The sequence below is a fragment of the Babylonia areolata genome, chromosome 9 (genome assembly GCF_041734735.1).
Source record: "Babylonia areolata isolate BAREFJ2019XMU chromosome 9, ASM4173473v1, whole genome shotgun sequence".
Classification (NCBI taxonomy): domain Eukaryota; kingdom Metazoa; phylum Mollusca; class Gastropoda; order Neogastropoda; family Buccinidae; genus Babylonia; species Babylonia areolata.
The window spans coordinates 11,849,467-11,873,882 of NC_134884.1; the positions used below are offsets into that span (position 1 = coordinate 11,849,467).

At 41.8% G+C, this 24,416-nt stretch overlaps 1 protein-coding gene across 2 annotated transcripts in view; it reads left to right on the top strand.

The window, feature by feature from the left end:
• Positions 1-24,416, top strand: part of LOC143286057 (uncharacterized) — a 36,345-nt gene that overhangs the window by 7,755 nt on the left and 4,174 nt on the right. For both annotated transcript variants that reach the window (XM_076593601.1, XM_076593602.1), the window contains exons 2-3: positions 11,702-11,827; positions 16,367-17,349. In XM_076593601.1, coding sequence (XP_076449716.1) covers positions 11,740-11,827; positions 16,367-17,349 — 1,071 coding nt within the window. In that variant the 5' untranslated portion in view covers positions 11,702-11,739. The remainder of the gene's footprint in view (positions 1-11,701; positions 11,828-16,366; positions 17,350-24,416) is intronic.

A 24,416-nucleotide genomic window follows, 5' to 3' on the forward strand; every position in this document is an offset into this window, starting at 1 on the left:
GTGTGCACTGTCACCTGCACGATTAATTTGTTACTTATGTTAAAGATGCTGAGTTTTTATATAGCTATAGAAGTTGGCACTCATTAGTAGGTGATTTTGTTGTTAGATCACTGAATGAAGTTTTTATAAAGGGAGAAATGTCAACTATGCAGAAAGAAGGGTTAATTATATATATATACTTAAAGCAGAAAAAACCAAGAGAATACAGGACTACAGAAATGGAGACCTATAACTTTTGTTGTTTATAAGATAGGATCAGGATGCATTGCAAATAGATTAAAATCAGTTCTGCCTATACTTATAAATGAAGATCAGACAGGTTTTATTCCAGGTAGATATAATTGTGTTACATATTACCTATAAAAAGAAATCTTTCACGCTTGTTTGACTTTGAAAATAATTTGATTTGATGAACTGAATATATATGAACAAGGTCCTAAAATGCCTTTGGTTTTGATGAAGATACATTTATGTAAATGGGTATTTTGGTTTTGATGAAGATACATTTATGTAAATGGGTATGCATCTATAAGGATATGAAAATCATATGATAAATGGTAAGATATCCCAAAGTTTTGAAATACAAAGGGGATGCTGTCAGGGAGACCTGATTTCACCCAACCTTTTTGTATGGGGCTCGAAAATCCAGGTTTGCAAGACTAGGGAAGATCAGGGTATTAAATGCTTCAGTTTATTGAACACTGTGTTTAATTGTTTAAAGTTGGTATATTTGCTGATGATACAACATTTACAGTACATTAGATAAAGAATTGTATGAAAAGTTGTTGAAAACACTCAGTAGATGTGAAGAGTTCACAGGTGGAGTTTAAGTTTGTTTTAGGGCACCTTGGGTCTCTTGACCGATTTATCACAAAATCAGCGGGTCATTTTCAAAATTAATGGGTCAGGAAAAACAACCCCATATTCCTGTTCCTGTGCCCATGTAGAATGTAAAATGATTACAGAGACTATGCTATGAATGGGGTAGCACACCAGATAAGATTATAAGAAAATATTTGATACATAATCATGATGTTGGAAATGAAAGAATAGGTATTCCAGACATATAAAAGTTTATATGTGTTTTAGAAATAACATGGATTACCAAACTCTACACAAGAACACCAAAGTTTTTAAATGCTCTTTGTAATAAATTTATAAAAAGAGGAACAAGAGGTGCTTGCAGAGCCCTCTTTTACAATGAAAATTTTGAAATTGATGACAACAACTTCACTTCAAATACTGGTCTTGCAAAAATATATATATATATCTGGTTACAGATGTTATTATGAGAATAGGTGCTTCCTCATATTTCACACAAAAATGCAATATTATTGTAAATTATTAAGTGTACATGGGATTATTTGGGAGTTTTGATATCCGGCGTTGAAAAAGCTTTGAAGATACGTCATGATCCTTGACCTTTTTTTTTTTTTTTTTTTAACATACTGCATAGATTCTTTTGTTATGTGGGAGCAAAAATTAGATATTATCGTTACCTTGGAAACTACCATAAAACAAATATATTTTTAAAAAAAGAAAGGAAAAGAGATAAAACTGATATGGTTTGAAATTAGAATTTGTCATAACATTTTTAGCTACAAGTATAAGCAAAATCCTGAATAAAATGGGTGTTGCAATCAGTGAGGTGTAATGTCTGTGAAAAAGAGACAGATTAAGTTCAATATTATGAATGGTTTTATGGGTTTTCTCCATTGTTTTTGGAGGAACCAGATAAAGTTTTGAAGGAAAGATGCGATAACTGTTTAGATAAAGTTAAATATAGATTTAGTACTCTTTCGAAACAGTGTTGCAAAAACAGATGAAATATTCAGTCACATTATTCTTTTTGCAAAATACTTTGTCAGTATAGCCTACAGAATGAATAAAACTAGACCATGTATATAGCTTTTTTTTTTTTTTTTTAATGATTTAAGAAATAATTATAAAGTAGAAATGCATTCAGTGGAGATATTATAACTAATGTTAAAATGGAACACTGTCTTTACCAGAAAATGATATCCATATAACATTTCTTGAAGCCAGTGACCCATAACAAAGTATGTGAAAGGTCAAAATGCAGAACAATTAATCAGGATTAATGTTAATCCTGTCATACCTGGATTGCAGATACATGTCTTTGTATATGGGTACATGTATTTTTTATGCTTGTTAAGTCACATTTCAGACCATACCTTGACTGTCTGCAATGTTGAATTCAACTTTCAAAATTCTGTCAGAAACCTAGGTGCATTTTTTTTATTCAGCTCTGTCCATGCATGACCATGTCTGTAATTAATGTAAAACTGCAAACTTCCAGCTGAGGGAAATCTGTACCATTTGACTGTATCTAGCTATTAAAGCAACCACTCAGCTTGTTTGTTCCTTGATCCTAAGTTGCATTGACTACTGCAATTCACTACTTGCTGGTCTGCCTTCTGATTGGTTGTCATACCTTCATATAATTTTGAACAATGCTGCAAGTATCAATTTCAGAAGTAAAAAAAAAAGGATAATGTTGCCCCACTTTTACATTGATAGCATCATTGGTTATCCATCCAGTACAGAATTCAATACAAAATTGCCATATTGTTTCAGTTTCAGTTTCAATTTCTCAAGGAGGCGTCACTGTGTTTGGACAAATCCATATACGCTACACCACATCTGCTAGGCGGATGCCTGAGAGCAGAATAACCCAGTGTGCTTGTCAGGCCTTGAGTGCATGCTTATATATTTATGTACCTACCAGAGTGTATTTTTTTAAAACATAATTTTGCCAGAGGACAACATTTTTGTTGTCATGGGTTCTTTTTCAGTGCGCCAAGTGCGTGCTGCACACGGGACCTCAGTTTATCGTCTCATCCAAAAGATAGGCATATTGGCTTATGGTCAGGTTGAAGGATCTCTCCCTTCTTACTTATCTTCTGTCCTTTAAACTTCCACCTTTCCCGTTCTCTTATGTCTTCTGCTGAAAAGCTCCTTCGAGTGGACCCAAAGCCTTTTCAAAGACATTTGGCCAAATGGCCTTTCAGTATCAAGCACCTCCTGTCTGGAATTATCTTCTTCTGGATCTCCGTAACTTATCAATGCTGTCCTTTTTCAAAACAAACTAGAAAACTCATCTATTTAACTTTTTCATACTGCAGCATAGTTTCCGGTTTACAAGAATCTTACCCTTCATTTCTGGAAGCTGGAAAACCGTGCAGCAGAGAATTCTCTTTCCTTCCTGTGGTGTGGAAAATCAGTTTGTGCGGTAAGCGCTTTGAACTTTGAGCGAGTTGTGTCATCAGCGCACATCATCTATCCTTAACCAGGTCACTAGTTGGGCAGTGTTTATGAGTGGAATGGATGCCAGACACCCCCCTCCTCCTCCCTGGGCCATGGGAAAGAGGCTGCTGCTATATTCCTGCTGATGTGCTGTGTAGCCACATGTACACAGAAAATGGAATGTGTAGAAAATTTATGATTCTGACCAGTTTTCTCATGGTGAGTTTCACAACACTTTATCAGATGATGATTTTGATCTGTTACATCTGAATTATTAGGAGAGAGTGCAGTTAGCTGCTGCCACACAGATGACTGGTGATGAAAAGTTCAAAAAGTGCAAGTGTAAAAATCGTGGTGTATGTTTGTGCAGTAACTATTTAGAGAAAGTTTCATTTCTGAGTATTTTTTTTTCTCAAGAATTGTGTAAATGATGATCTGATTCTGGCTCAGTGACTGCTTGTGTAGTGAAAGGCATATATTTTCTTTGAGACAAAGTTCAAATCATTCCTGTGATCAGGACAGTAGCATTGACAATTGTTACAGTTTTTCATGGATATGACTAGCAGTGTGGCTCTGAGATACATGTGAGGCACTACTCGGTGAGGACCTGCATGATGTGCATACTCTGCAAGCAAAATACTGTCCTGCATGTGGTACATACTTGTGTGCATTGTGTCACCAGATGTCATCCTGTTGTGTCAACAGGGTTATATATAACTCGTATCAATTCTGTACACAGCAGTTTACGACAATCTTAGTGTACTGTAGTGTAATGAGCTGTGTTACCGTAAGTCTCCGAAATAAGTACCCTGTTTCATACTTTCTTTCTCTTCTCTAAATCCAGGAGTGAAGGGATGTCATCGGAATCTGGGAACAAGGGGGTTCTTAGAAAAATAAAAAAAGAAAGAGTTAAAGAACTTAAAGTAAACGGCCTTTGGGTGTGATGAAGCATAGCTAATTGTCTGCATTCTTCCTCCTCCTACCCACCCAACTTTACCCTCTACTGAAATCATCATACAGTGTGTGTGTGTCTTTGGTTGGGTGTTTGTGTGTGCGTGAGCATGTGTGTGTGCAGGAGCATGTTTGCACGTGTAGGGTATTTTTGTCATGTGTGTGTGTGTGTGTGTGTGTGTGTGTGTGTGTGTGTGTGATTGTTCATACCTGCAATTTATAGTATTGTCTTGATGTATAGATGCACATATATGTGTTGTTTTTTCATGTGCAGAGGTATGTTGTACTATTGTATATATACATGTGTTGTTTCATTTAAGTTGTTTAGAGCCCATTACATGGGGAGTTTGCGCTATATATGTATTATTATTATCATGATGATGATGATGATGATGAAGAATTTATACTATGACTATGCACTAGGTTATCTTGCCTTCCTGTATTCCTAATTAGAGGGAATATCATGTATGTTAATACATGTATGTATATATTTACTCCATACAGTTTTTCCATTGTTGGCTTACATACATTAATGAAGCAAAGTGTTGCCACATTGCACTGTCACCAACCTCTGGTGAATTTTTTTTTTAAACTTGTTTTTATTCAGTTCACAAGTACAAGGTGGTAAATAATTGTATACATTTGTCTTTTTTTAAAGAAAAAAACAAAAAACAGAACAAAACAAAAGACCTAAACACACATCCCCCCCCGCCCCCCTTGCCCCTCCCCCCCCACCGAAAAAAAACAACAAAAAAACAAAACAATAATAATTTTTTTTTTTTTTTTCTCCTTATAAACAGACAGACAATGAAAAACATAAACAAAAAAAAAAAAGTTTAAACAGTTGGAGTATTTCATGAATGGGTGGAACTCGATTACACAAAATAGGCTAACATGCTGAATGGAGTTATAACACTTTGTTTTCGTTTTCAGTGGGAGATGGGGCCTCGCTTCTCTAAACTGCAAAAATATTTTGTTACTTTCTCACCCTCATCTATCCATCTGGCTCTGTCTCGTCTTACGCTTTTTTTTGGCTATTAAGCATATTCATTTAGCCTTATTTTGCTGCATTCGGCTTGTGTTTATTGTATTCTTACATTCTGTGTACTCGATTCGACTTGGCCCCCTCAATTCGTTCGTTTTTTTCTACCTCTGAGTCGATCCTGTCTTTCCTTTCTCTGTTTGGGATTGGACTTTTGCTGGGTGCCTAAGCGCGGGTACCATGCCTCGTATGCCATCCCACGAAGGCAGGAATCATGAGGCTGGGATTGAGACTCGGCAAGAGACTCTTCCAGGCCCGGAGCTCATGATTCCTCCCAATACGGACCACGGCGATGCGTCTTTAGATGCTGATCGTGGAGGTGACTCTCGTTCCAGTAAAATGGTCATAAGGGGACCGGGGGGAAAGGGGTACGAGCGTTGCCTCCTGAGGTGTCCCAGCGTGAGGCAGGGAGAGGGGGGAGTGGCAAATCCTCTCTTGGCGGTGGGGACTTGCGCTAGGCGCGAACTCCCAAGGGGAGACGGCCCTCAGGGGCCCCATTGCTGTTCCCCCTCGTCCCTTCTCTGTCGACGCCCCTCCCCCACCACCTTCTGGGGCGGGGGGGAGAAAATTTTGGTTCCGGGGGATAGGGACCTTTTGCCCACCCCGGGCCAAGCCACCCCAGTCTCCCCATGGGAGGGGATTCGGGGCGCGTGACTACCTGCTCGGCAGGTCTTCCCGCTATCCGGCCGGTCTCCCCTGCTGGGGGAGGTCCGCGCGTGTCAGGCGGTTCCGGGCAGTCAGCCCGCTCGTCTTCGGGCGGGACTGACACCCAAGTCGGAGCTGACCTCCCTCTGCCTTGCCAGGTTTTTCCCTTCATGGAGGTCAAGGCGCCAGTGGCCCTTGGGGTTGGGGTCACAGGATGGCTGGTGCCCACAGGTGGTTACCCCCATTCTACCCATACTGGGGCACACCTGTGGTGCACGCTGGGTTGCCGGGAGGACCAGGGGCCAATCCCTTGTTCGCTCCCCACCGGACCCAAACCAGCACATCTCACAGGGTGACACACACAGCCCCGACAAGTGGGATCGACTTCTTGTCGGTCAGGTCAAGCTCCTTGACCAATATTGCCACTCAGCCCACAAATCAGGCCTCTGTCAACCCACAGGTGACCTCCACGGTCACAATGGCCTCCTTGTCAGGACCGACGGCTGCCGAGGGGCCCCGCTCGGCCTGGGGGAGCCTGCAGTTCCCACCTACCCAGCCCTTGGTCCTACAGGGAGATGAGTGGGTGTTTGTCCCGTCACAGCACTCGTGGGTCCCTCTTGCATCCAGGGACGCCCTCTCTGAGATGGTGTGGCACCCACCATCCCAAGCATGGTTGGACCTACGGTCCACACGCTCCCCACCCACTTCAGGCGTCAAGGACATAACAGCTGTGGCCATGGTCCCTGCTCGGGATCATCCCAGTTCATCCTGCTGGACTGACCACAGCTCACAGGACGCACCAGCGGATACATCCACTTGGGATGGCACCCAGCAGGGGATGGACTGCGAACAAGAGTGGGAGCCCCTGTCTTTGGATGAGGACGAACAAGCGGACGAGCACTCTTCGCCCCCATCCCAGGGGGACATATTGAGCCCACGCCTCCCTAGGGACCAGCCTGAACCAAACTCGGACGTTGCCGAGCTCGAACTGACCCTCCCCAACTGCTCCACCTGCACGCGTGGCTGCTGTGCGGTTGGAACTGTCAGCATCACTATTGAAGTCTTCGACCCCTCGGTCGGCCTCTGTGTTGGCTGCGCTGACCCAGGGGGGTGCCTCCTCTGACCTCCTCTCCATAGTCACTAAAGCATGGAGGGAGGGAACTGAGACTTCGTATGACTTTTCGCTGGAAGAAATGGTTGTGGTAGTGTACAGCTCAGGACGTTCCCACTAGTAACCCTATGAGCATGCAGCTGGCCAACTTTCTGGCTCACTGCTCCTCGGTTCTCAACCTGTCTGCTAGTTCTGTGCGAGGGTACAGGTCTGCCATCTGTACCACAAACAGCTAGGTGGTCCCGCCTTTGAAGCGGATTTCCTGCTCAGAGAGGTGGCTAGGGGCGCCTCTCTGAAGGAAGCTAGAAACCCCAGAAGAGTGCCCCTCTGGGACTTGTTCCTGGTGCTGGATTTCATTCGAAAACAGCCCTTCGAGCCATTGGGGACTGTTCCTTTCGACTTACTCACTCTCAAGACCACTTTCCTTCTGTTGCTGGCCACAGGCCGTCGTAGAAGCGAGATTCATGGTATTAGTGGAATGCCACAAGATCTGGCCTTCCACAGAGATGGTTCCATCACTCTTCGTTTCCTTCCAGAGTTTCTGGCTAAGAACCAAGATCCCGAGGTCACTTCCCCCTCTCTGAGGGTCAGACCTTTGTCTGATATTCTTGCCCAAGATGATGAGGATAGGCATCTCTGCCCTGTTCGGTGTCTCAAATACTATTGGGATAGGTCTCACCATAGGTGTTCTTCTCAGAGGCGTCTTCTCATCTCCCTCAATGAGAATTACAAGAAAGACATCGCTGCAGGCACCATTTCCCGCTGGGTTTCCCAAGTCATTCGTAGAGCCTACTCTCATGCTCACAGGGATATCAGCTGTCTTAATCCCAGACCACACGAAGTGCGGGCCATAGCTACTTCGGCTGCTTTCCAGCACTCAGTGCCACTGCAGCATGTCTTGGAGGCAGCCTTCTGACAGTCTGAGAATCCCTTCATCAACTTCTACCTCAGGGATTTCCGTATGACCAGGGCTGACAGTTCCAAGGGGATTTCCTTTGTTGCGGCTAACACTGCCATCTCAGTTACAAGGGCTCCCCATACGAACCAGCAGGCGTTACCCTTCACCATTTGCTTTAAATTCTGCATCAGTTTGACATGGTACATTATACGACACCAAAAGGAGGAGTTTTTATTATACTCCATGTTTGGTGATGCATATACTTACCATGTCAAACTCGAATGCCCGCCTGTCTGTCCCCGCGTCTTCGCCGTGGTTCTCATGGGGCGATTTTGTTTCGATGGCTACGGAATGATTCAGCGCTTATAGCTTTTAGAGGCGTTTGATTGGCTAAGAGTGGACCGGGCAAGACGGCTCGTCTTTTCACTGTTAGCTGCGTGAAATTTGGCCAAGCAGAGCAAACCGATAGGCCTAGTTTGCATCAGTTTGACATGGTAAGTATATGCATCACTAAACATGGAGTATAATAGAAACTCCTCATTTTAGTGCCCAAACTATAAACGGTCCTATTTTCCCCCAAAAGAATTAAAAAAATTCTGCACCAAATCCATCTGTTCCTGGGCTTTTGTTGTTTTTCATATTTCTAAGTGCAATGTAATCTTGCCTTCTAGTTCAGTTGCTTCGTTAATGTTTAGTTTAGGTATATCCTTTACCAAGTCATGTATCTCACAGTCCTCGACATTTAATTCCTGACATAAAAATTCATAAAATCTTTTAACCTCCTGCAGCATTTGTTCTTGATTGTTTAATACATTACCATCCTTATCAATGAGCTTAGCCATATTCTTACTTATATAATGTCGCTTCTCTAAATTGCAAAAATATTTTGTTACTTTCTCACCCTCATCTATCCATCTGGCTCTTGACCTTAATAGTACCCCCTCAATTCTCTTTTCTCTGATAATTCTTAATTGTTCCTTCTTTAATCTTATTTGTTTCAAATTACCCTCTTCTGTATGATCATTTGCTTCAAGTATCTGAATATCTTTTTCTAATCTCTTCTCTTCTTCATTTGTTTTCTTCTTTTTCATAGCTGTGTAAGATATTGTTTTTGATCTTATCGTCATTAACAAAAAAATCTAAAAACAAATCATCAGAGATAGAGAGCTGCAAATCAAAGGAACAGTGTCAACAGTATCTCTAGCTTAAGGTCTTAATGCATACTCTTCTTTAACTTTTTTAATTTCTTTATTTCTTCAAGGTAAGTCTTGTCTTTTAATAACGACATATTGAATTTCCAAAATGTATTTCGTTTCACTATTTCACCTAACTGCAACTTAATGAGAGTAAGAGAATGATCTCTTCTACAACCACATTCAATGTCTGCATCTTCAATATAAGTAATAACTGGATCCAAAATAAGAAAGAAATAGAGTCTAGCTTGTTGAAACAGGTTACTTCTTCTCCATTTATACCTTTGACATTCAGGATTCAAATTTCGCCATACGTCATTAAGTTCTAAATCAAGAATCATGTTCTCAAGTACTTCTTTACCTTTAGGATTATTAATGTGCTTGTAGTTACAATAGTCTCTAGTTGGATCAAGAACCAAATTAAAGTCTCCAGCCATTATTACATTGTTAATAATGAAATCCATGACTTTTTTTTTTTGAAGACATATAAAACTGGGTCATCCTTGTTTGGGCCATACACATTAACTAAGAGAAAATCTATACTTCCAGTTTCAATAAGCACTATAATATAATTCCCATATATTTCCTTTTTAGACTAAAAGAATAGCTACACCTCTAGAATTAGAAACATAACTTGAGAAATAACCCTGATAGCCCCATTCTGATATGATATAATGTTCAATTTTTTCCTCAAAGTGGGCATCCTGTAAAAAGTAGACAGAAAAGGCCTTGCATTTCAAATAATGAAAAACATCTCATCTTTTTTGTGTGTTGTTGAGACCCTGACAGTTAACTGACGCAACTGTAAGTGAATTATTCATTTTGTTCAGTTGAGAGGGCTTTTTTTTTCTTTCATAAGTTTCAGTTTCAGTAGCTCAAGGAGGCGTCACTGCGTTCGGGCAAATCCATATACGCTACACCACATCTGCCAAGCAGATGCCTGACCAGCAGCGTAACCCAACGCGCTTAGTCAGGCCTTGAGGCCTTGACCTTCTTTCATAAATGAAAACCCACTGAATCCAACATGAAACAACCACTCATCCAGACCAATAATATGTCTAATATTGAGAATAGTCTCCAGAGTTTTGAAACGTTCCAGTACCATAAGCAAAATACAATAGTAATAAAACAACAACAACAACAACGACAACAACAACAAAAGTCATAACACATGGCACTCAAACAAGAAAAAAAGTACAAAAAATATAAAACGATTTGTATGTAACCAGAGATTACAAGCCCTGTGTGAGCATACAGTGCTCTCATAATGATTACGAAACTAACATTATTTATTCTTTCTTTCTTTTTTTCTACAAATGCAACGGCATCAAAATGTTTTCATCAACTAAATGACACGGTGATATATACATTCATGTTGAAAATGAATAGAACAGATTGAATAAAGTACGAAACTGGACAGGAGCACAGAAAAAATAATGCATTAAGTGCAGTTTATGTTATGTGCGTTCATGTGTGTGTGTGTGTGTGTGTCCGCGCGCGCTCGTGCATATGCGCATCCCTGGGTACATAGTGTTCAAGAGAAAAATGAGGGGACGGCAGCCAGATAAAACCCGGAAGGAAACTCACAGAGAAAGCACATTCGCACTCCTGCTGCAACAACATGACTGTTCAAAACAACAGCAATGCATCAGGATCTGAAAAGACCTATTGAAGAAAAAAAAAGAAAAAAAAAGTGTTCACTTTGACCTTGAAGAAAAAGTTGATAAAAAAAAAGAAAAAGAAAAAAGGAAAGAAACTAAACTCTGCACCATTCAGGACAAAAACAGATATCCAGGCAGGAAAAAGACCTCATAAAAAGGTGGAAAGAAGGTACTGCTCTAATTCCACAACAAACAGAGCAAAGGAGTCCCAAGTGTGCTAACAGTGAAAGATTGATCATATAACTCTGATTAGGAGGATGGACAGTCAGAAGGTTGTAGCAGCAGTGAAGTTGCTGAAATTTGACAGTTTATATTTTTGCAGAATTTGTTTGAAGAGAGTTGAGTGTAACTATAAACATATTACTTATTAGAGTGCACCCACTTGTTTCAGGCATGTTCTGTATCAACTTCACCATATTCATATAAAAGAAGTTAATATGCAGTTTATGCTTACATTTTAAGTATAGTTGTTTGTAAAAAAAAAAATGATTGACTTGATTTTATGCATAGATATAAATGCCATTTCAATGAAGAATGCTAAATGAATACATACTTCAGGTACGACAGTGTAATGTGTTCATAGTGTGTGTGTGTGTGTGTGTATCATCACATGCATATGTCTAAATAATGATACATTGTTTTTAAACTAACAGAAGTGAGCTCATTTATTATATTGCCAGCAGTGTGATGGTGATATGCTACAACTCATTATATATAATTTATACTGTATGTATACATTTGTCAGTCTTTTGACAAGCGCATGAGTTTCCACACATAGCCCATTTCTTCAAAGTGGAAGTTTTTAATTTCTTCACAGAACTTCAGTTACATTGCTAAGTACATGTATATTACTCATAAACTCATGAACATCTTAGAGGGGATGATATTGTAAATGTTGGTATATTTTGTTTGCTTTATCATATGTTAATCCAGAAACACACCAAAAAACATCCAACCCTTTGCTTCATGTCATGGAGAATGTGAGTGACCAGTTTGTCTGTGGACAGTGTCAAGAACAGTTTGACAGTTTAACAGCATTTCTTCTGCACAAAGTGCTTCGTGAGTATGCATTGTTTTATTATTGTATATAATAAGAATAATAATAAGAAGGAGAATTTGATTTATAAAGCACTTTTCCATGTATAGCATGCCCAGTTGCACTGTACAATGTAAAATCTGACATTTAAAACATGCATTGAAACAGGAAAAACGAAACAAACACTTACAGCATAACCCTTTAAAAGCAGCCAACCAAATTTTCAAGTACTAATTTATGTTCATGCACACACACACACACACACACACACACACACACACACACACACACACACATCACAGCTATACACACTCATCAACACTTCACATCAAATACCTAAATCCTGTAATAATGATGTTCATCCGTCAGCATGATGAGGACCATCTTAGTTCTTCTGGGGCTGGGGTTGTTGGGGTCGGTGTTTGCGCAGATGGCTGGTTAGTCCAATCCACGCCCTGAAGGTTCTCTGGTAGTGTGGACAGGGGATGGTGGTGGCAGTTGGGGGTTCCAAGGCTCGGGATTTCCACACCTGTCTCTGCTGCTCAGCAACAGCTATCCTGGTGGCTTTGCAGGTCAAGGCACCTTTGAAAATGGCAGAGTGCCATGCAGACCTGTCCACAGCTGCAAGCTCCCATGTGTCTGGGTTGATGTTGAAGGCCTTCAGGGATGACTTCAGTGTGTCCTTGAAGCGTTTTTTCAGGGAGCGCTTGCCCTGTTGTACCTCACCATAGAAGAGTTTCTTTGGCAGCTGATGGTCTGGCATGCGAGCTACATGTTCTGCCCAGCGAAGTTGTGACTGTATGAGGATGGTGTGAATGCCAGGCAGACTAGAACAGGAGAGGACCTTGGTGTCTGGGAACCACTGTCTTGCCCTTTGATCCCAAGGAGCTTCCTGAGGCAGGTTTTGTGAAAGTGGTTCAGTTTCTTGGCATGGCGTTGGTGAACTGTCCAGGTCTCACAGGCATACAGCAGGGTAAGGAGTTCAATAGCCCTGTACACTTTCAGCTTAGTTTTTCCAAAGCTGATGCCTCTTCTATTCCACACATTGTTGTGCAACTGGCCGAAAGTGGCGCTGGTTTCCACGATTCTCGAGTTCACCTCTTCATTGATAGTGGCGTTTCTGGACAGCGTGCTGCTAAGATAGGTGAACCTGTCAACTGCTTTCAGTCATTGACCCTTGGTGGTAATGTTGGGTTCAATTTAGGGCCTTTCTAGAGCTGGCTGATGCATTACTTCAGTCTTTTTTTTCTTTTTTTCAAATTTTTTTCATTATTTTTATTTATTTATTTTTTTTCATTACTTCAGTCTTACTGGTACTGATGGTGAGACTGTAGTTGTCACAGGCATCAGAGAACTTGTCAACACTGTGTTGCATGTGAGCTTCTGAGGCAGCATTGAGGGCACAGTCATCTGCGAACAGGAAGTCTCTGATGGTATCTGTTGTGACCCTGGTTCTTGCTTGGAGCCTCCTGAGGTTAAACAGTTTACCATTTGTGCGGTATCCTTACATCATTTTCACTGAAGGCGTCAGTCAGCATGGCTGATAATGTAAGGCTGAACAGGGTTGGGGCAAGGACACAGCCTTACTTCATGCCATTGCACACAGGGAACAGTTCAGATGCATCTCCATTGTCCTTTACACAGGCCATCATGCTGTCATGGAACTGGCACATGACTGCAATGAACTTACTGGGGCATCCATACTTCACCATGATTCTCCACAGTTGCTGTCACTGTCTCATGCTGACTTTCTTTGTGTAAAAAGTGTTGTTTTAGAGAGTGTGTTGGTTCGATTCTGATAGAAGAGAGAGGGGAAAAGACAGGGGGGATATGGGATCAACTAATCATGCACTCACTCACTCTCTCCTCACATCAATAGCAGGGCCACATGGAGTGGTTTTTATAGAGTGTTTACTTTTACAATATACATGGGAAATCAGCACACACACTAAGCAGTTCACCCTACTTAGAAAAAGCAACACACACTGAGGCAGCACACACTGCCTACTTCAAGTACTTCCTACAAGCAGCGCACAGTAAAAAGATCATCCTACACCTAAAGCAGCACCTATAAGCAGCACCTATAAGCAGCACACCTGGAACACAAACACACAACCAAAACCCAGGTCAGATAAAATCTCAAATATCTGGACATCACTGACATAAAAAGCCTATACCCTCTCAACACCTTTTATCACATGTCCACCAGTATGCACTCCTCTCACACATAGATCTATGTGAGGAAATACAAGCTTCATCAAGCTTACCTGCCACCAGCAGTGGCATACCAATTACCATACTGTGTACAAAACATATCACTGACCAATACAACCCTGTGTTCCAACTCATGGTACCCATCATTCAATTAAACTGTGTGTTACCATTACCAAACAAATCTCTTTGTCTTCACAAGGTACACCACCAACACAAGTACATGTAAGGAAATTATTACTTCCAACATATCTCTGGTAAACAGCAATGTGCAACAACATAGCACTGACCCTCAATGCTCTCATAGTTTGCCAACTCACTAATCACATTACAATGTTCCTTCCCACTTTGTCTGAACAAAGTAAACCACTGACACAAAGCACAACTCCTACACATGTTACCACAACTACCAACAAATCAAACATGTGTTCCACAACACTTGCTGTTACCCCCATGTGCACACACACATGAAAAACCCTCAACACACACTGACAATGTGTTATCCTATAGATCTGTTCAGTTCACACTGAACCAACACCACCTACAATATACAAAACAAGTAGGTAATACATCAAAAATACAGAACAAAATATCTGTAACAAAATAGAAGGGGGGGGGGGGGGGACTCAAAAGATATAGGCCAATACTTCCCTCAGTGGATAGCTTTCACACATTAACCCCTTTTCTTTCCACAAACCACAAGATCAACTTAAACTGGCTGTTCACCGACTCAAACATAGTTTCCCAACACAACTAAGTTATCAACATAACATAAAACCATTACAAGTCATGTACTCACAGCCCAACAGGGATTTCCTTGCTCCTCACATCACTGATCAGTCAGTCACCCTGTGTCAGTCAGTTCTTCTGGGAGACCGCTAAGAACTGAGTGTGCTGACTGGTTTTATCCCTTCCCACAACATACTGTGTATACTTATGCAAGCTACAACACTCACTCCCCCAACTAGCTGAACTAAAATAACCAATCTTTGCTTGTCCTAGTGACGCTATGTGAATGACTGACAGATTCACTGATTGATCCCAATTCGTCCAATTCAGCAGATTGATCTGATTCGCTACAATTAAACCCACTTGTCTATACACATTCTATGATGACAAGTTCACCCATTTACGTCACAAAGAGATTGGGGAGACAGGACAATACAGCTCTCGGCATGTTAGCCGGCATGGATCAAAGTTCGCATTAGCATAAATTTTCCCTAGTTTACGTTCCGAAGTCCCGCCATCTACGTCATTTGCGTTCGTGGAGGGGAGATGGGGAATGACTTGAAAGACAGGCCGCCACACGGGATGTTCTGCTCAGCACGGGGATCGTGGCAGACATCACGTAACTGCACGTGTTCCTATAGCTGGGGCGGGTGACTAATGTATGCACAAGTATGTGCCTGTGCTGCATGCATGTGTTGTGGCATATATTGTCGCCTCTGCACATGTTGCCAGCGACAATATGTGCAGACCCTCACTGCACATATTCATTGTTGTCCTGCAGTATATGCAAAAATTCAACTGCACCATCAACAGTACATGTAGGCAATGTTATGTTTGTGGCATATTATGACACCAGGCATTACCATGACAGTTGTTTTGTTATTGTTTTCATAGTTTTGTGTTGTTTTATTAATGTTGCTGTTGTGTGCATGTGTTACGTGCGCAGGCGTGTATGAGATTGTTTCGTGCTTGTATGTGTGCGTGTGTATTTTGTGTGAAAAATCAGTGTTATACAATCAAGAGTAACAATCACACTTGTAGGAATGGCAAAACCAAAGTGGGAACATTTCCGAGATAATTGCCTTTAGCATTATCTTTTTTAGTGATTCAAGGAAGTCTTAAAAAATACCTTAAAATGGGGTGTACTCTCATAGGAAGTGGAAGAAAAATGCTGCACATTATAGCAGTTAGGATGGTAGTTGAAAATCATAGACTGTTCAGGATGTTCAATATTCTTCCATCAGCGTGTGTCACCAGTTTTGTAGGTCTACATCAAACAGGACTTATCTTTTTATGCAACTATGGACAGAATACAAAGAAAGACTTTGCTGAGAACACCAGTTATATATCTTTCCCTATGAAGACGATGGCATTGAAGACAGTCCCCACCCCATGGTGGCTTCTGCTACAGAGGTACATGGAGAGGTTATACAAGAATCAAAAGGAAGGGTGAACATGCATACAGATGACTTCCAGAGACTGGTCACACCCAGTTGAGATTGAATGATACTTGAAAAAGAGTTGTTAATGCTGATCTGTGTAAATTGTAATGACCATGACATAGACAAGTCGATAAGGTGACAGTTACTTTCATATCATTGTTATTTTTTCTTATTTTGCAGATGTGGACATGGGTAAACCGGCTGGCTGCCCATTATGTGGAATGGCATTTTCACGACAAACATCTCTTCGGGAACACTTGTGTCGCAAACATAACATTCCTGAGCTGAAATGCAGTTCTGTAAAGCGAAATCTCCAACAGAGAAAAGAACTTTCTGGTAAAAAAATCAGCCCTGAAAAACTTTCCATACCGACAAGTGAAGTGAAGGAAGCTGCTCCCTGTGATTCTTCTGATCCTCAAAGTTATCTTGGTCAGGCAATGATGCATCATATTGTGGAAAAGATTAGTGAAGGAGATTTCAGACAGTGTGGCACAAGTGGCCTTTCAGATGCTGTCATACATGCTGACTGTTCAGTTGCATGTTCACCTAACTCTGCCACAGAAGTAGTAGGAACTTGCGGAGATGGTGATTTTGGTCACTTGATGGAACAAGTTAATCATGTCAGTCCACATACATTTCAGCCTCATTCATTACAAAATCATGCAGATGGCTTGCAGAACCAGTCGCACTCTATGCAGTGTCAGTCCATTACTTTGAAGAACTCCTCACAAATACCAGAAAATCATTTACATCTTTTACAGCCACTTCAGAACTATTCAGAGACTCAACCAGTCACAGAGCAAGAAGTCTGTATAGAGGAAGGCGAAGTAACTGAGGCAGTTGCCACTAGAAAAGATGACATATCGACTTCAGAGAATCAGTCATCCCTTCCCTTGCAACAACAAATCCAGTTGTCTTCCGCTACCATGGAGTCAGGATCCCTGGAAGAGCCAGGGCTTGATTTTTTCTTTGTACTGTTAACAAATCATGTCAAAAGGAAATCAGTGAGCTACAACAAACAGAGCTTCAGGTGTTTTCACTGCCAGTACAAGACCTTCTGGCGACGTGCACTGGTGAAACACATGAGGGACACACATTCTGATAACCTGGATATCCATCAGTGCATTGCAGTCTGCAACTCTGAGAAGATACATGGTCAGCAGGTAAGACTTGAGTTTCTTATCATTAATGGAATGATTAAGAAAGAATTGGGTCATGTTTTGGCTTGGCTTAGTAATTATAGTGCTGATTTTATCTTCTGAAAATTAGAAAAAGCTATAATGATGGTATGAATCCAATTTACAGAGCGCCTTTCCATGTAAAATATGCTCAGTCATGCTCTATAATATAAAAACCGATGAATAAAACGTGCATTAAACACTAAAATGAAAAATTTACATCCATAATCCTGCACAGACATCCAGCCAAACACTGAAATATGTACAGACACACGCAGAAAACATAGCATATAACACAACATTTGTCATACATATCATATGTCACAATACCTAAATAATGCCTATATGACCTTTTTTATGTATTTTTTTGTTTGGCTTTGAAGTATTGTTATTTTCTTTTTTACGATTTTTTGTTTTAAATTAAGTGGAAGGGCTGGCGTCCTCAGCATGGCCAAGTCTTATTTGCCATAAGGAGCTAAACGGTTGGGATACTGTGTCTTTCCAGTTCAGTCAGGAATCTCGGCGTTGTCCTTGACAACACACTGTCCATGCAAAAAATTATCAGTCAGACATGTCAGTCCTGCTCCTGTCAATTGCGGCGTATCAGTTTCATTTGGAAATATCTGTCCATCCACACAACATCTAGACAATTTGTTTCTCTCATTCTCTCTCGCCTCAACTACTGTAACTCTCTATTGTCTGGTTTGCCTGCTTCATCCATTCACTCCCTTCAGAGCATACAAAACTCTGCTGCCTGACTCGTCACTGACGATCTGAGCACATCACTCCTCTTTTGCTCAAGATGCGATGACAGTGGAAAAGGACGAACGCACCAGAAAAGTACGCCTGCACCTAAAAGCACGGCGAAGAGAACAGGGGATTCCCCAGCGCACCGAAGTAGCAGCAGTCCTCCCATAATGTCTGTGCGAGGAAAGCAGAGCGGCGCTGCACGGACACCAACAAACAGCAACTCACAGCAAACTCACTCAGACAGACAGACACGTAATACTCAGGCAAGACTTCTGACAGACTGGGTGACCCCTTCGTGCTCTAAAAAGCAGTTGGACTCCAAAGCTGGGAAGAAAAAGAAATGACGTGACCCTGATGTAGTCAGTGACCGTGTAAATCAGTCCTCAGGTGAGCTGACTTTACTGGCATGGAACGTGGAAGGTCTCGCCTCCAAACTAAATGATCCTTCTTTCCTGTCCTATGTTTCGGATTATGACTTTATTTGTTTCACTGAAACGTTTATGCATAGCTTTTGTTCAACAACATTCCCTTCCCACACCCCTCTTATTGCACCAGCTCAAAAATTTTCAAAGCAGGGAAGAAACAGTGGAGGAGTGATTGTTCTCGTCAGGAATGAATTGATGAAATTTGTTAGAAAAGTGTCAACACCATATAACAGTACAATAATACTACAGTTGGCCATCGAACTGTTTGGAACTGATACAGATGTTTTCATGATTTGCGTATACCTGAACCCTACTGACAGCCCATTTTATACTAACAGTGAATTTGCGGATGGTATTTCTATGCTGGAGCGTACCTTACTAGATATTTTAGAATGTAATATTGATGCACAGTTTATCATATGTGGAGACTTAAATGCCAGAATTGCAAACAAAATTCCTTGGCATTTTGACGTTGATCACTTCCGCTCTGTACAGGGTGGATGCGATAATGATAATGTTAATGATAATCACCTTTGGACGGAATCAAATACCAGCTTTCGTAGGTTTTCTCATGATCATTATCTCAATAGCTACAGAAAAAATCTGCTATGCTTGTGTGCAGGTTTCGACCTACACATCTTTCCAGTTCAGTCAGGAACCTCGGCATTGTCCTTGACAACAGACTGTCCATGCAAAAAATTATCAGTCAGACATGTCAATCCTGCTCCTGTCAATTGCGGCGCATCAATTTCATTTGGAAATATCTGTCCATCGACACAACATCTAGACAATTTGTTTCTCTCATTTTCTCTCGCCTCAACTACTGTAACTCTCTATTGTCTGGTTTGCCTGCTTCATCCATTCACTCCCTTCAGAGCATACAAAACTCTGCTGCCTGACTCGTCACTGACGATCTGAGCACATCACTCCTCTTTTGCAACATCTCCATTGGCTTCCTGTCTCACACAGATTGACAGAATAAAGTAGAAGATCAGCACTCTGTGTTATAAATACATGTATTCACAAATCTGTCCCTTCCTATTTTTGTGGCTGCCTTCACCTATACACTCCATCTCGCTCTCAACGATTGGCTTCGGATCCACTCTGCTTGTGCATACCCAGATTCAAACACTCCACTGTTGGCCGCCGTTCTTTCTCTGTCTCGGGACCGTGCAATTGGAATGAACTTCCTCTTTCACTTCATTGGGTCTCCGCACTCAGCTCTTTCAAGTCTGGCCTTAAAACCCACCTCTTCCCAAGATAAACTCCCTTCACGGCTGCTCAGCCGAGCACAAAATCCGGCTCTTTAGTTGGCCGAGCAGCGTCTAGCGTCTTGGGTCAAACATTTTTTAATGCCAGACTTTCCCACCGCACTCTGCACTGACCGGCACATTCGCCGCGGTATTTCTGGCCCCGCGCGCCAAACTGGGACACTGCCTTCTTTGTTTCACTCGGCCCTGCAGCCCCGCCCCACTTTTCCCACCTTTTCACAGCATCCACACATTTCCTGCAGCGATTACAGAAAGTTAAATTATTGCTATTCCTGGTTATATTATTGGAGTGCAGTTTGATTTGATTTACAAAATTTCATTATTTTATCAACATCATCGTTTCATTTTTTTTTTTTTTTTACCTTAAAAATCTTCGTCTTTCTCGTGGAATGAAGGGCACGGCAGTGCCATAAGCCGACAGACACTCACCCTGCTCTCCATCCCTCTGCTGCTCACTCTCACCATGCTACAGTGTGTTCATTTAAACGTTTGTTGTGTTGCCAAGAAAAATCGCACAACTCAAAAGGTAAACTAATCTGCATGCAGGCATGCTATATGTTCTGTGTGTATTTACGATGTTATTGTGCTAAACGCCTGTTTTCTTAGAGAGGGATTTAAACTTAACGATTTTTGCGATCATGTTTCTGCTTATCCTTCTCTTCTCTTTTTTCATTTATGTTTCAGCCGTTGCCGCAACAACCGCTATGTAAGAAAACATATTGTGTTTGGAGTCAATGGAAAGCTTATTTTGTGTTCTTTTTAGAAAACCACTTCTTTAGTCGTTATTTCTGATCCATCCGAGGAGATGATGCGCGAAAGAAACAAAGCAGATTTACCGCCGAACAAGCGTACAGCGAGTGCCGCTGGCGCAGCCGGTTTGTCAGCCGCGTTTATTTATATCCATGCCCTACTTCCTGGGTTCACGAACTTTCACAGGGCCAACTAAAGTGCCAGCACTGAACACCCGTGCCTTCCCTGCCTCTTCCTTGTCTTCATTTTCTCCAGTTTTAGAGTTATGCATGCGTGTGAATGACTGGTGTTAAAGTGCTGTGATTTGTCTGTGCACAAGATTCAGCACTATATAAATATTATTATTATGTACTGTGTTTTGTGGGTTGTCTAAGTGGGTTTTTGTTGTTGTTGTAAATGCGACAGTTTTGTGTTGATGCAGTTAAGCATTTGTATGGTTTGACAGTCCTGATATGGCCCTGTGCGGTCAGCTACCCTTTAAGCAGTAAGAATAAGAATATACTTCCAAGCCAAACTGCTTGTGTCTTTTCTGTATTAAGTTTTAGTTGTCAATTAACTGGATAGATTTTTGAAAAGATGTCTTATCCACCTTAGCTATGAATTGTGTGTCATCAGCAGATTGGGAAATTTTGTGTTCTACATTATAAATACAAATTCTTTTTATCATTGCATCTACTCTTACTCTGCATTATAAATACAAATTCTTTTTATCATTGCATCTACTCTTGTTGCAAAGATCTCCACTCACAAAAGAAACAGGCAAGGTAATATAGGATCTCCCTGCCTACATCCTTTTTCTGATTTAAACCATTTTACACTCTGACCTTTAACAGTTAAGACTTGATATTTTTTTAATGAAATGTTTCTACCCATCTGCATACTTTTGTCAGAGCCATAAGCTTCTAAGTACTTCTAATACCTCAATATCACTATCAGTTTTATTTTGTATTCTGTCAGTTAGTTCTATTTCTTTTACCAGTCTTTCTTCATTTTCTGTTCTTTTCTTCTTTTTCATTGTAGTATATGCTATCATTTTCAATCTTATTTTCATTGACAGAAAATTAAAAAAATGTGTTTTGTCCAATATATTTAACTCAATATCAATAATATATTTGGAATATCGTCAATACTTTATCACAATGGTTAGCAGCATTTTCTTTTATAACAAAGAAGTGAGGAATTAAACTTCCAAAAAGGTGGGCTTTTTTCTTTACCAAATGATTTATTATGCAGTGTCAGTGACCTTAGCTTAGATTTTTCCACCACTTTCATGCTGTCTGTCTTTTGGTGTCAGCAGATATGCGAGTATTGTTGCTGGCAGAAAGTGGTGGTGATCTCCTCTCTGACTGGATGGTCACTCAGTTTAGCTCCTTGACTGAGTAACGGTTGTCAGTGGGATGCTTGTTAGCTGGTGTCCTGGATATTTAAAGTAATGCCATCAGATTGTTTCAGTAGCACCAACACCGTGTAGCAGTGCACAGACTTCTCTGGTGTGTGGCCTAAAGACAGCCTGACATTGAGTGATTGACAGATCCCTGTGAACTACTAGCATTGGGATTTCTGAAGACAAACCTGTCTAGCTTTGAATGTGGGTTTTGGGATGTGCAGGGCAGTGTAATAAAATGGAGAGGATAATTGGACACTCAAACAAAATTTGTGGGGTGCAAGTCTTTTTATGAAAACAAGTATTGTGAAATTTGCTGTTACGCTTCACCTTGTGAAGAAGGCTGTTACATTATCACCTTCACCTTCACCTATCCCGTAGTCTTGTGGACCTTTGGGGCGCCACAGGTGATCTGGCAACCAGCATCCTCCAATCCTCTCGGTTTTCTGACCTCCTGATTGTATCACTCAACCTCAAGCCCGTCCATTCTGGGATGTTGTCCTCCCATCTTTTCCTCTGTCTGCCTCTCCTTCTCCCTCCTTGCACTGTGCCATGTGTCTTGGCAAGTCCTGATGATCTCATGACATGGCCATACCATTTGAGCTTGCGTCTCTTGACCAAGGTCAACAGGTCTTCATAGGGCCCAATGACTTGCCTGATTCTGTTTCGAACTTCTTCGTTCGTGATATGATCTTTGTAGGAGATGCCCAGGAGTCTTCGAAAGCCATCTCATCTCAGTGGACTGTATTCTCTTTTCTATTTCAGCTGTTAAGGTCCACGATTCACATGCATACAAGAGTATTGATGTCACTAGGGTACGCATCAGTCTGATCTTTGAGCCGAGTGCAATGTTCCGGTCGTTCCAGATGTACCTCAGTTTTGTGAGCGCTGCTGTCACCTGTGCAATCCTGGAGAGTACTTCGGGTTTGGATCCCTCATCTGTCACAATTGCTCCCAGGTATTTAAAGCTGTGGACAGTTTCTAGCTTCTGGCCATCCACTCTTATGTCAATGCTGATGCCATTGGTGTTGTTGGTCATCAGTTTGGTCTTCTCTGCACTCATCTGCATGCCATAGGCTCTAGAGGTTTTATCAAGGTGGTCTACTAAGCTAGCTAGCTCCTCTTCTTTTCCTGCTAGGCCATCAATATCGTCGGCGAAACGTAAGTTGGTGACTGCTCTGCCTCCGATGTTGACTGTTCCTTTGTGGTCTTCAAGTGCATCAGTCATGATTCTTTCCAGGAAGATGTTGAAGAGAGTTGGTGAGAGCAAACAGCCTTGCCTCACTCCGACTGTGGTTCTGAACCAGTCCCCTATGTTACTGTTGAAGTAGACTGCACTGGTGGCTTTGTCGTAGAGGTTCTGTATCACTCGGGTCAGGTTGGCATTGATGTTATACAACCTCATGGTGGCCCATAAAGCTGCATGCCATACTCGGTCAAACGCCTTCTTGAAATCCACGAAGACGTGGTAGAGGTCTTGCTGATGTTGGAGGTACCTCTCGCACAGTATCCTGAGGTTGAAGATTTGCTCTGTTGTACTGCGCCCTGGTCTGAAACCTGCTTGTTCCTCTGCGATGATCTTCTCCGCTTGTGGCTTCAATCTATTTAGCAGGATCTTTAGCATGACTTTGCTGGGATGGCTTATTAGGCTGATCGTGCGGTAGTTCTGGCACTGTTGTAGATTGCCTTTCTTGGGGAGGGTGATGATCAGTGACTGGGTCCACGGTGTTGGCCACTCCCCTGTCTGCCAGATCTTGTTGCAGATGGTTGTGAGGGCTGTGATCATTGCTTCTCCCCCTGCTTGGACCAGCTCTGCTGGGATATTATCCACTCCTACTGACTTCCCCTTTTTGAGCGATTTTACAGCTGCTTCCACTTCTTCCCGAAGGATGGGGTGGTTGTCGTTGTTGGTTGTTGGAGGGACGTTCAGTACCTCTGGGTCTCCCATGGCTCTGTGACCGTACAGCTTGGAGCAGTATTCAGTCCACCTCTTCAAAATGCTCTTTAATCCAGTTCTCTTTTGCCTTTGTCATGCTTTTCTTGATTTGTTGGTTGACTACTCTGTACTTCTTCGCTCCTTCTGTCTCGCCTTTTTTGTTTTTCAGCTCTCTCCGCTTGTCACACAGATCCAGGATGTCAGATGTGATCCAGGGCTTCTTGGTTGAGTGGTGTTTTCCCAGGATCTCCTTGGCTGTTTCCATCACAGCTGTGTTGAATGTGTCGATCAACATGCCCATGTCCATGTCTGAGCCGTCTGCGTCAACGACAGTGAGTGGGGCGAACTTTCCGCCTATCATTGCTTGGAAGGCTTCTGCTATCTGTGGGTCCTTCAGCTTTTCAAGGTCAAAATTGATCCTTGTGTGGCCTTGCTTTCTGATCTTCTTCAGATGTAGCCTGAGGGTCATCATCACAAGGTCATGGTCACTCCCAATATCGGCCCCTGGAAAACTCCGTGTTTTGGCGATGTTCACA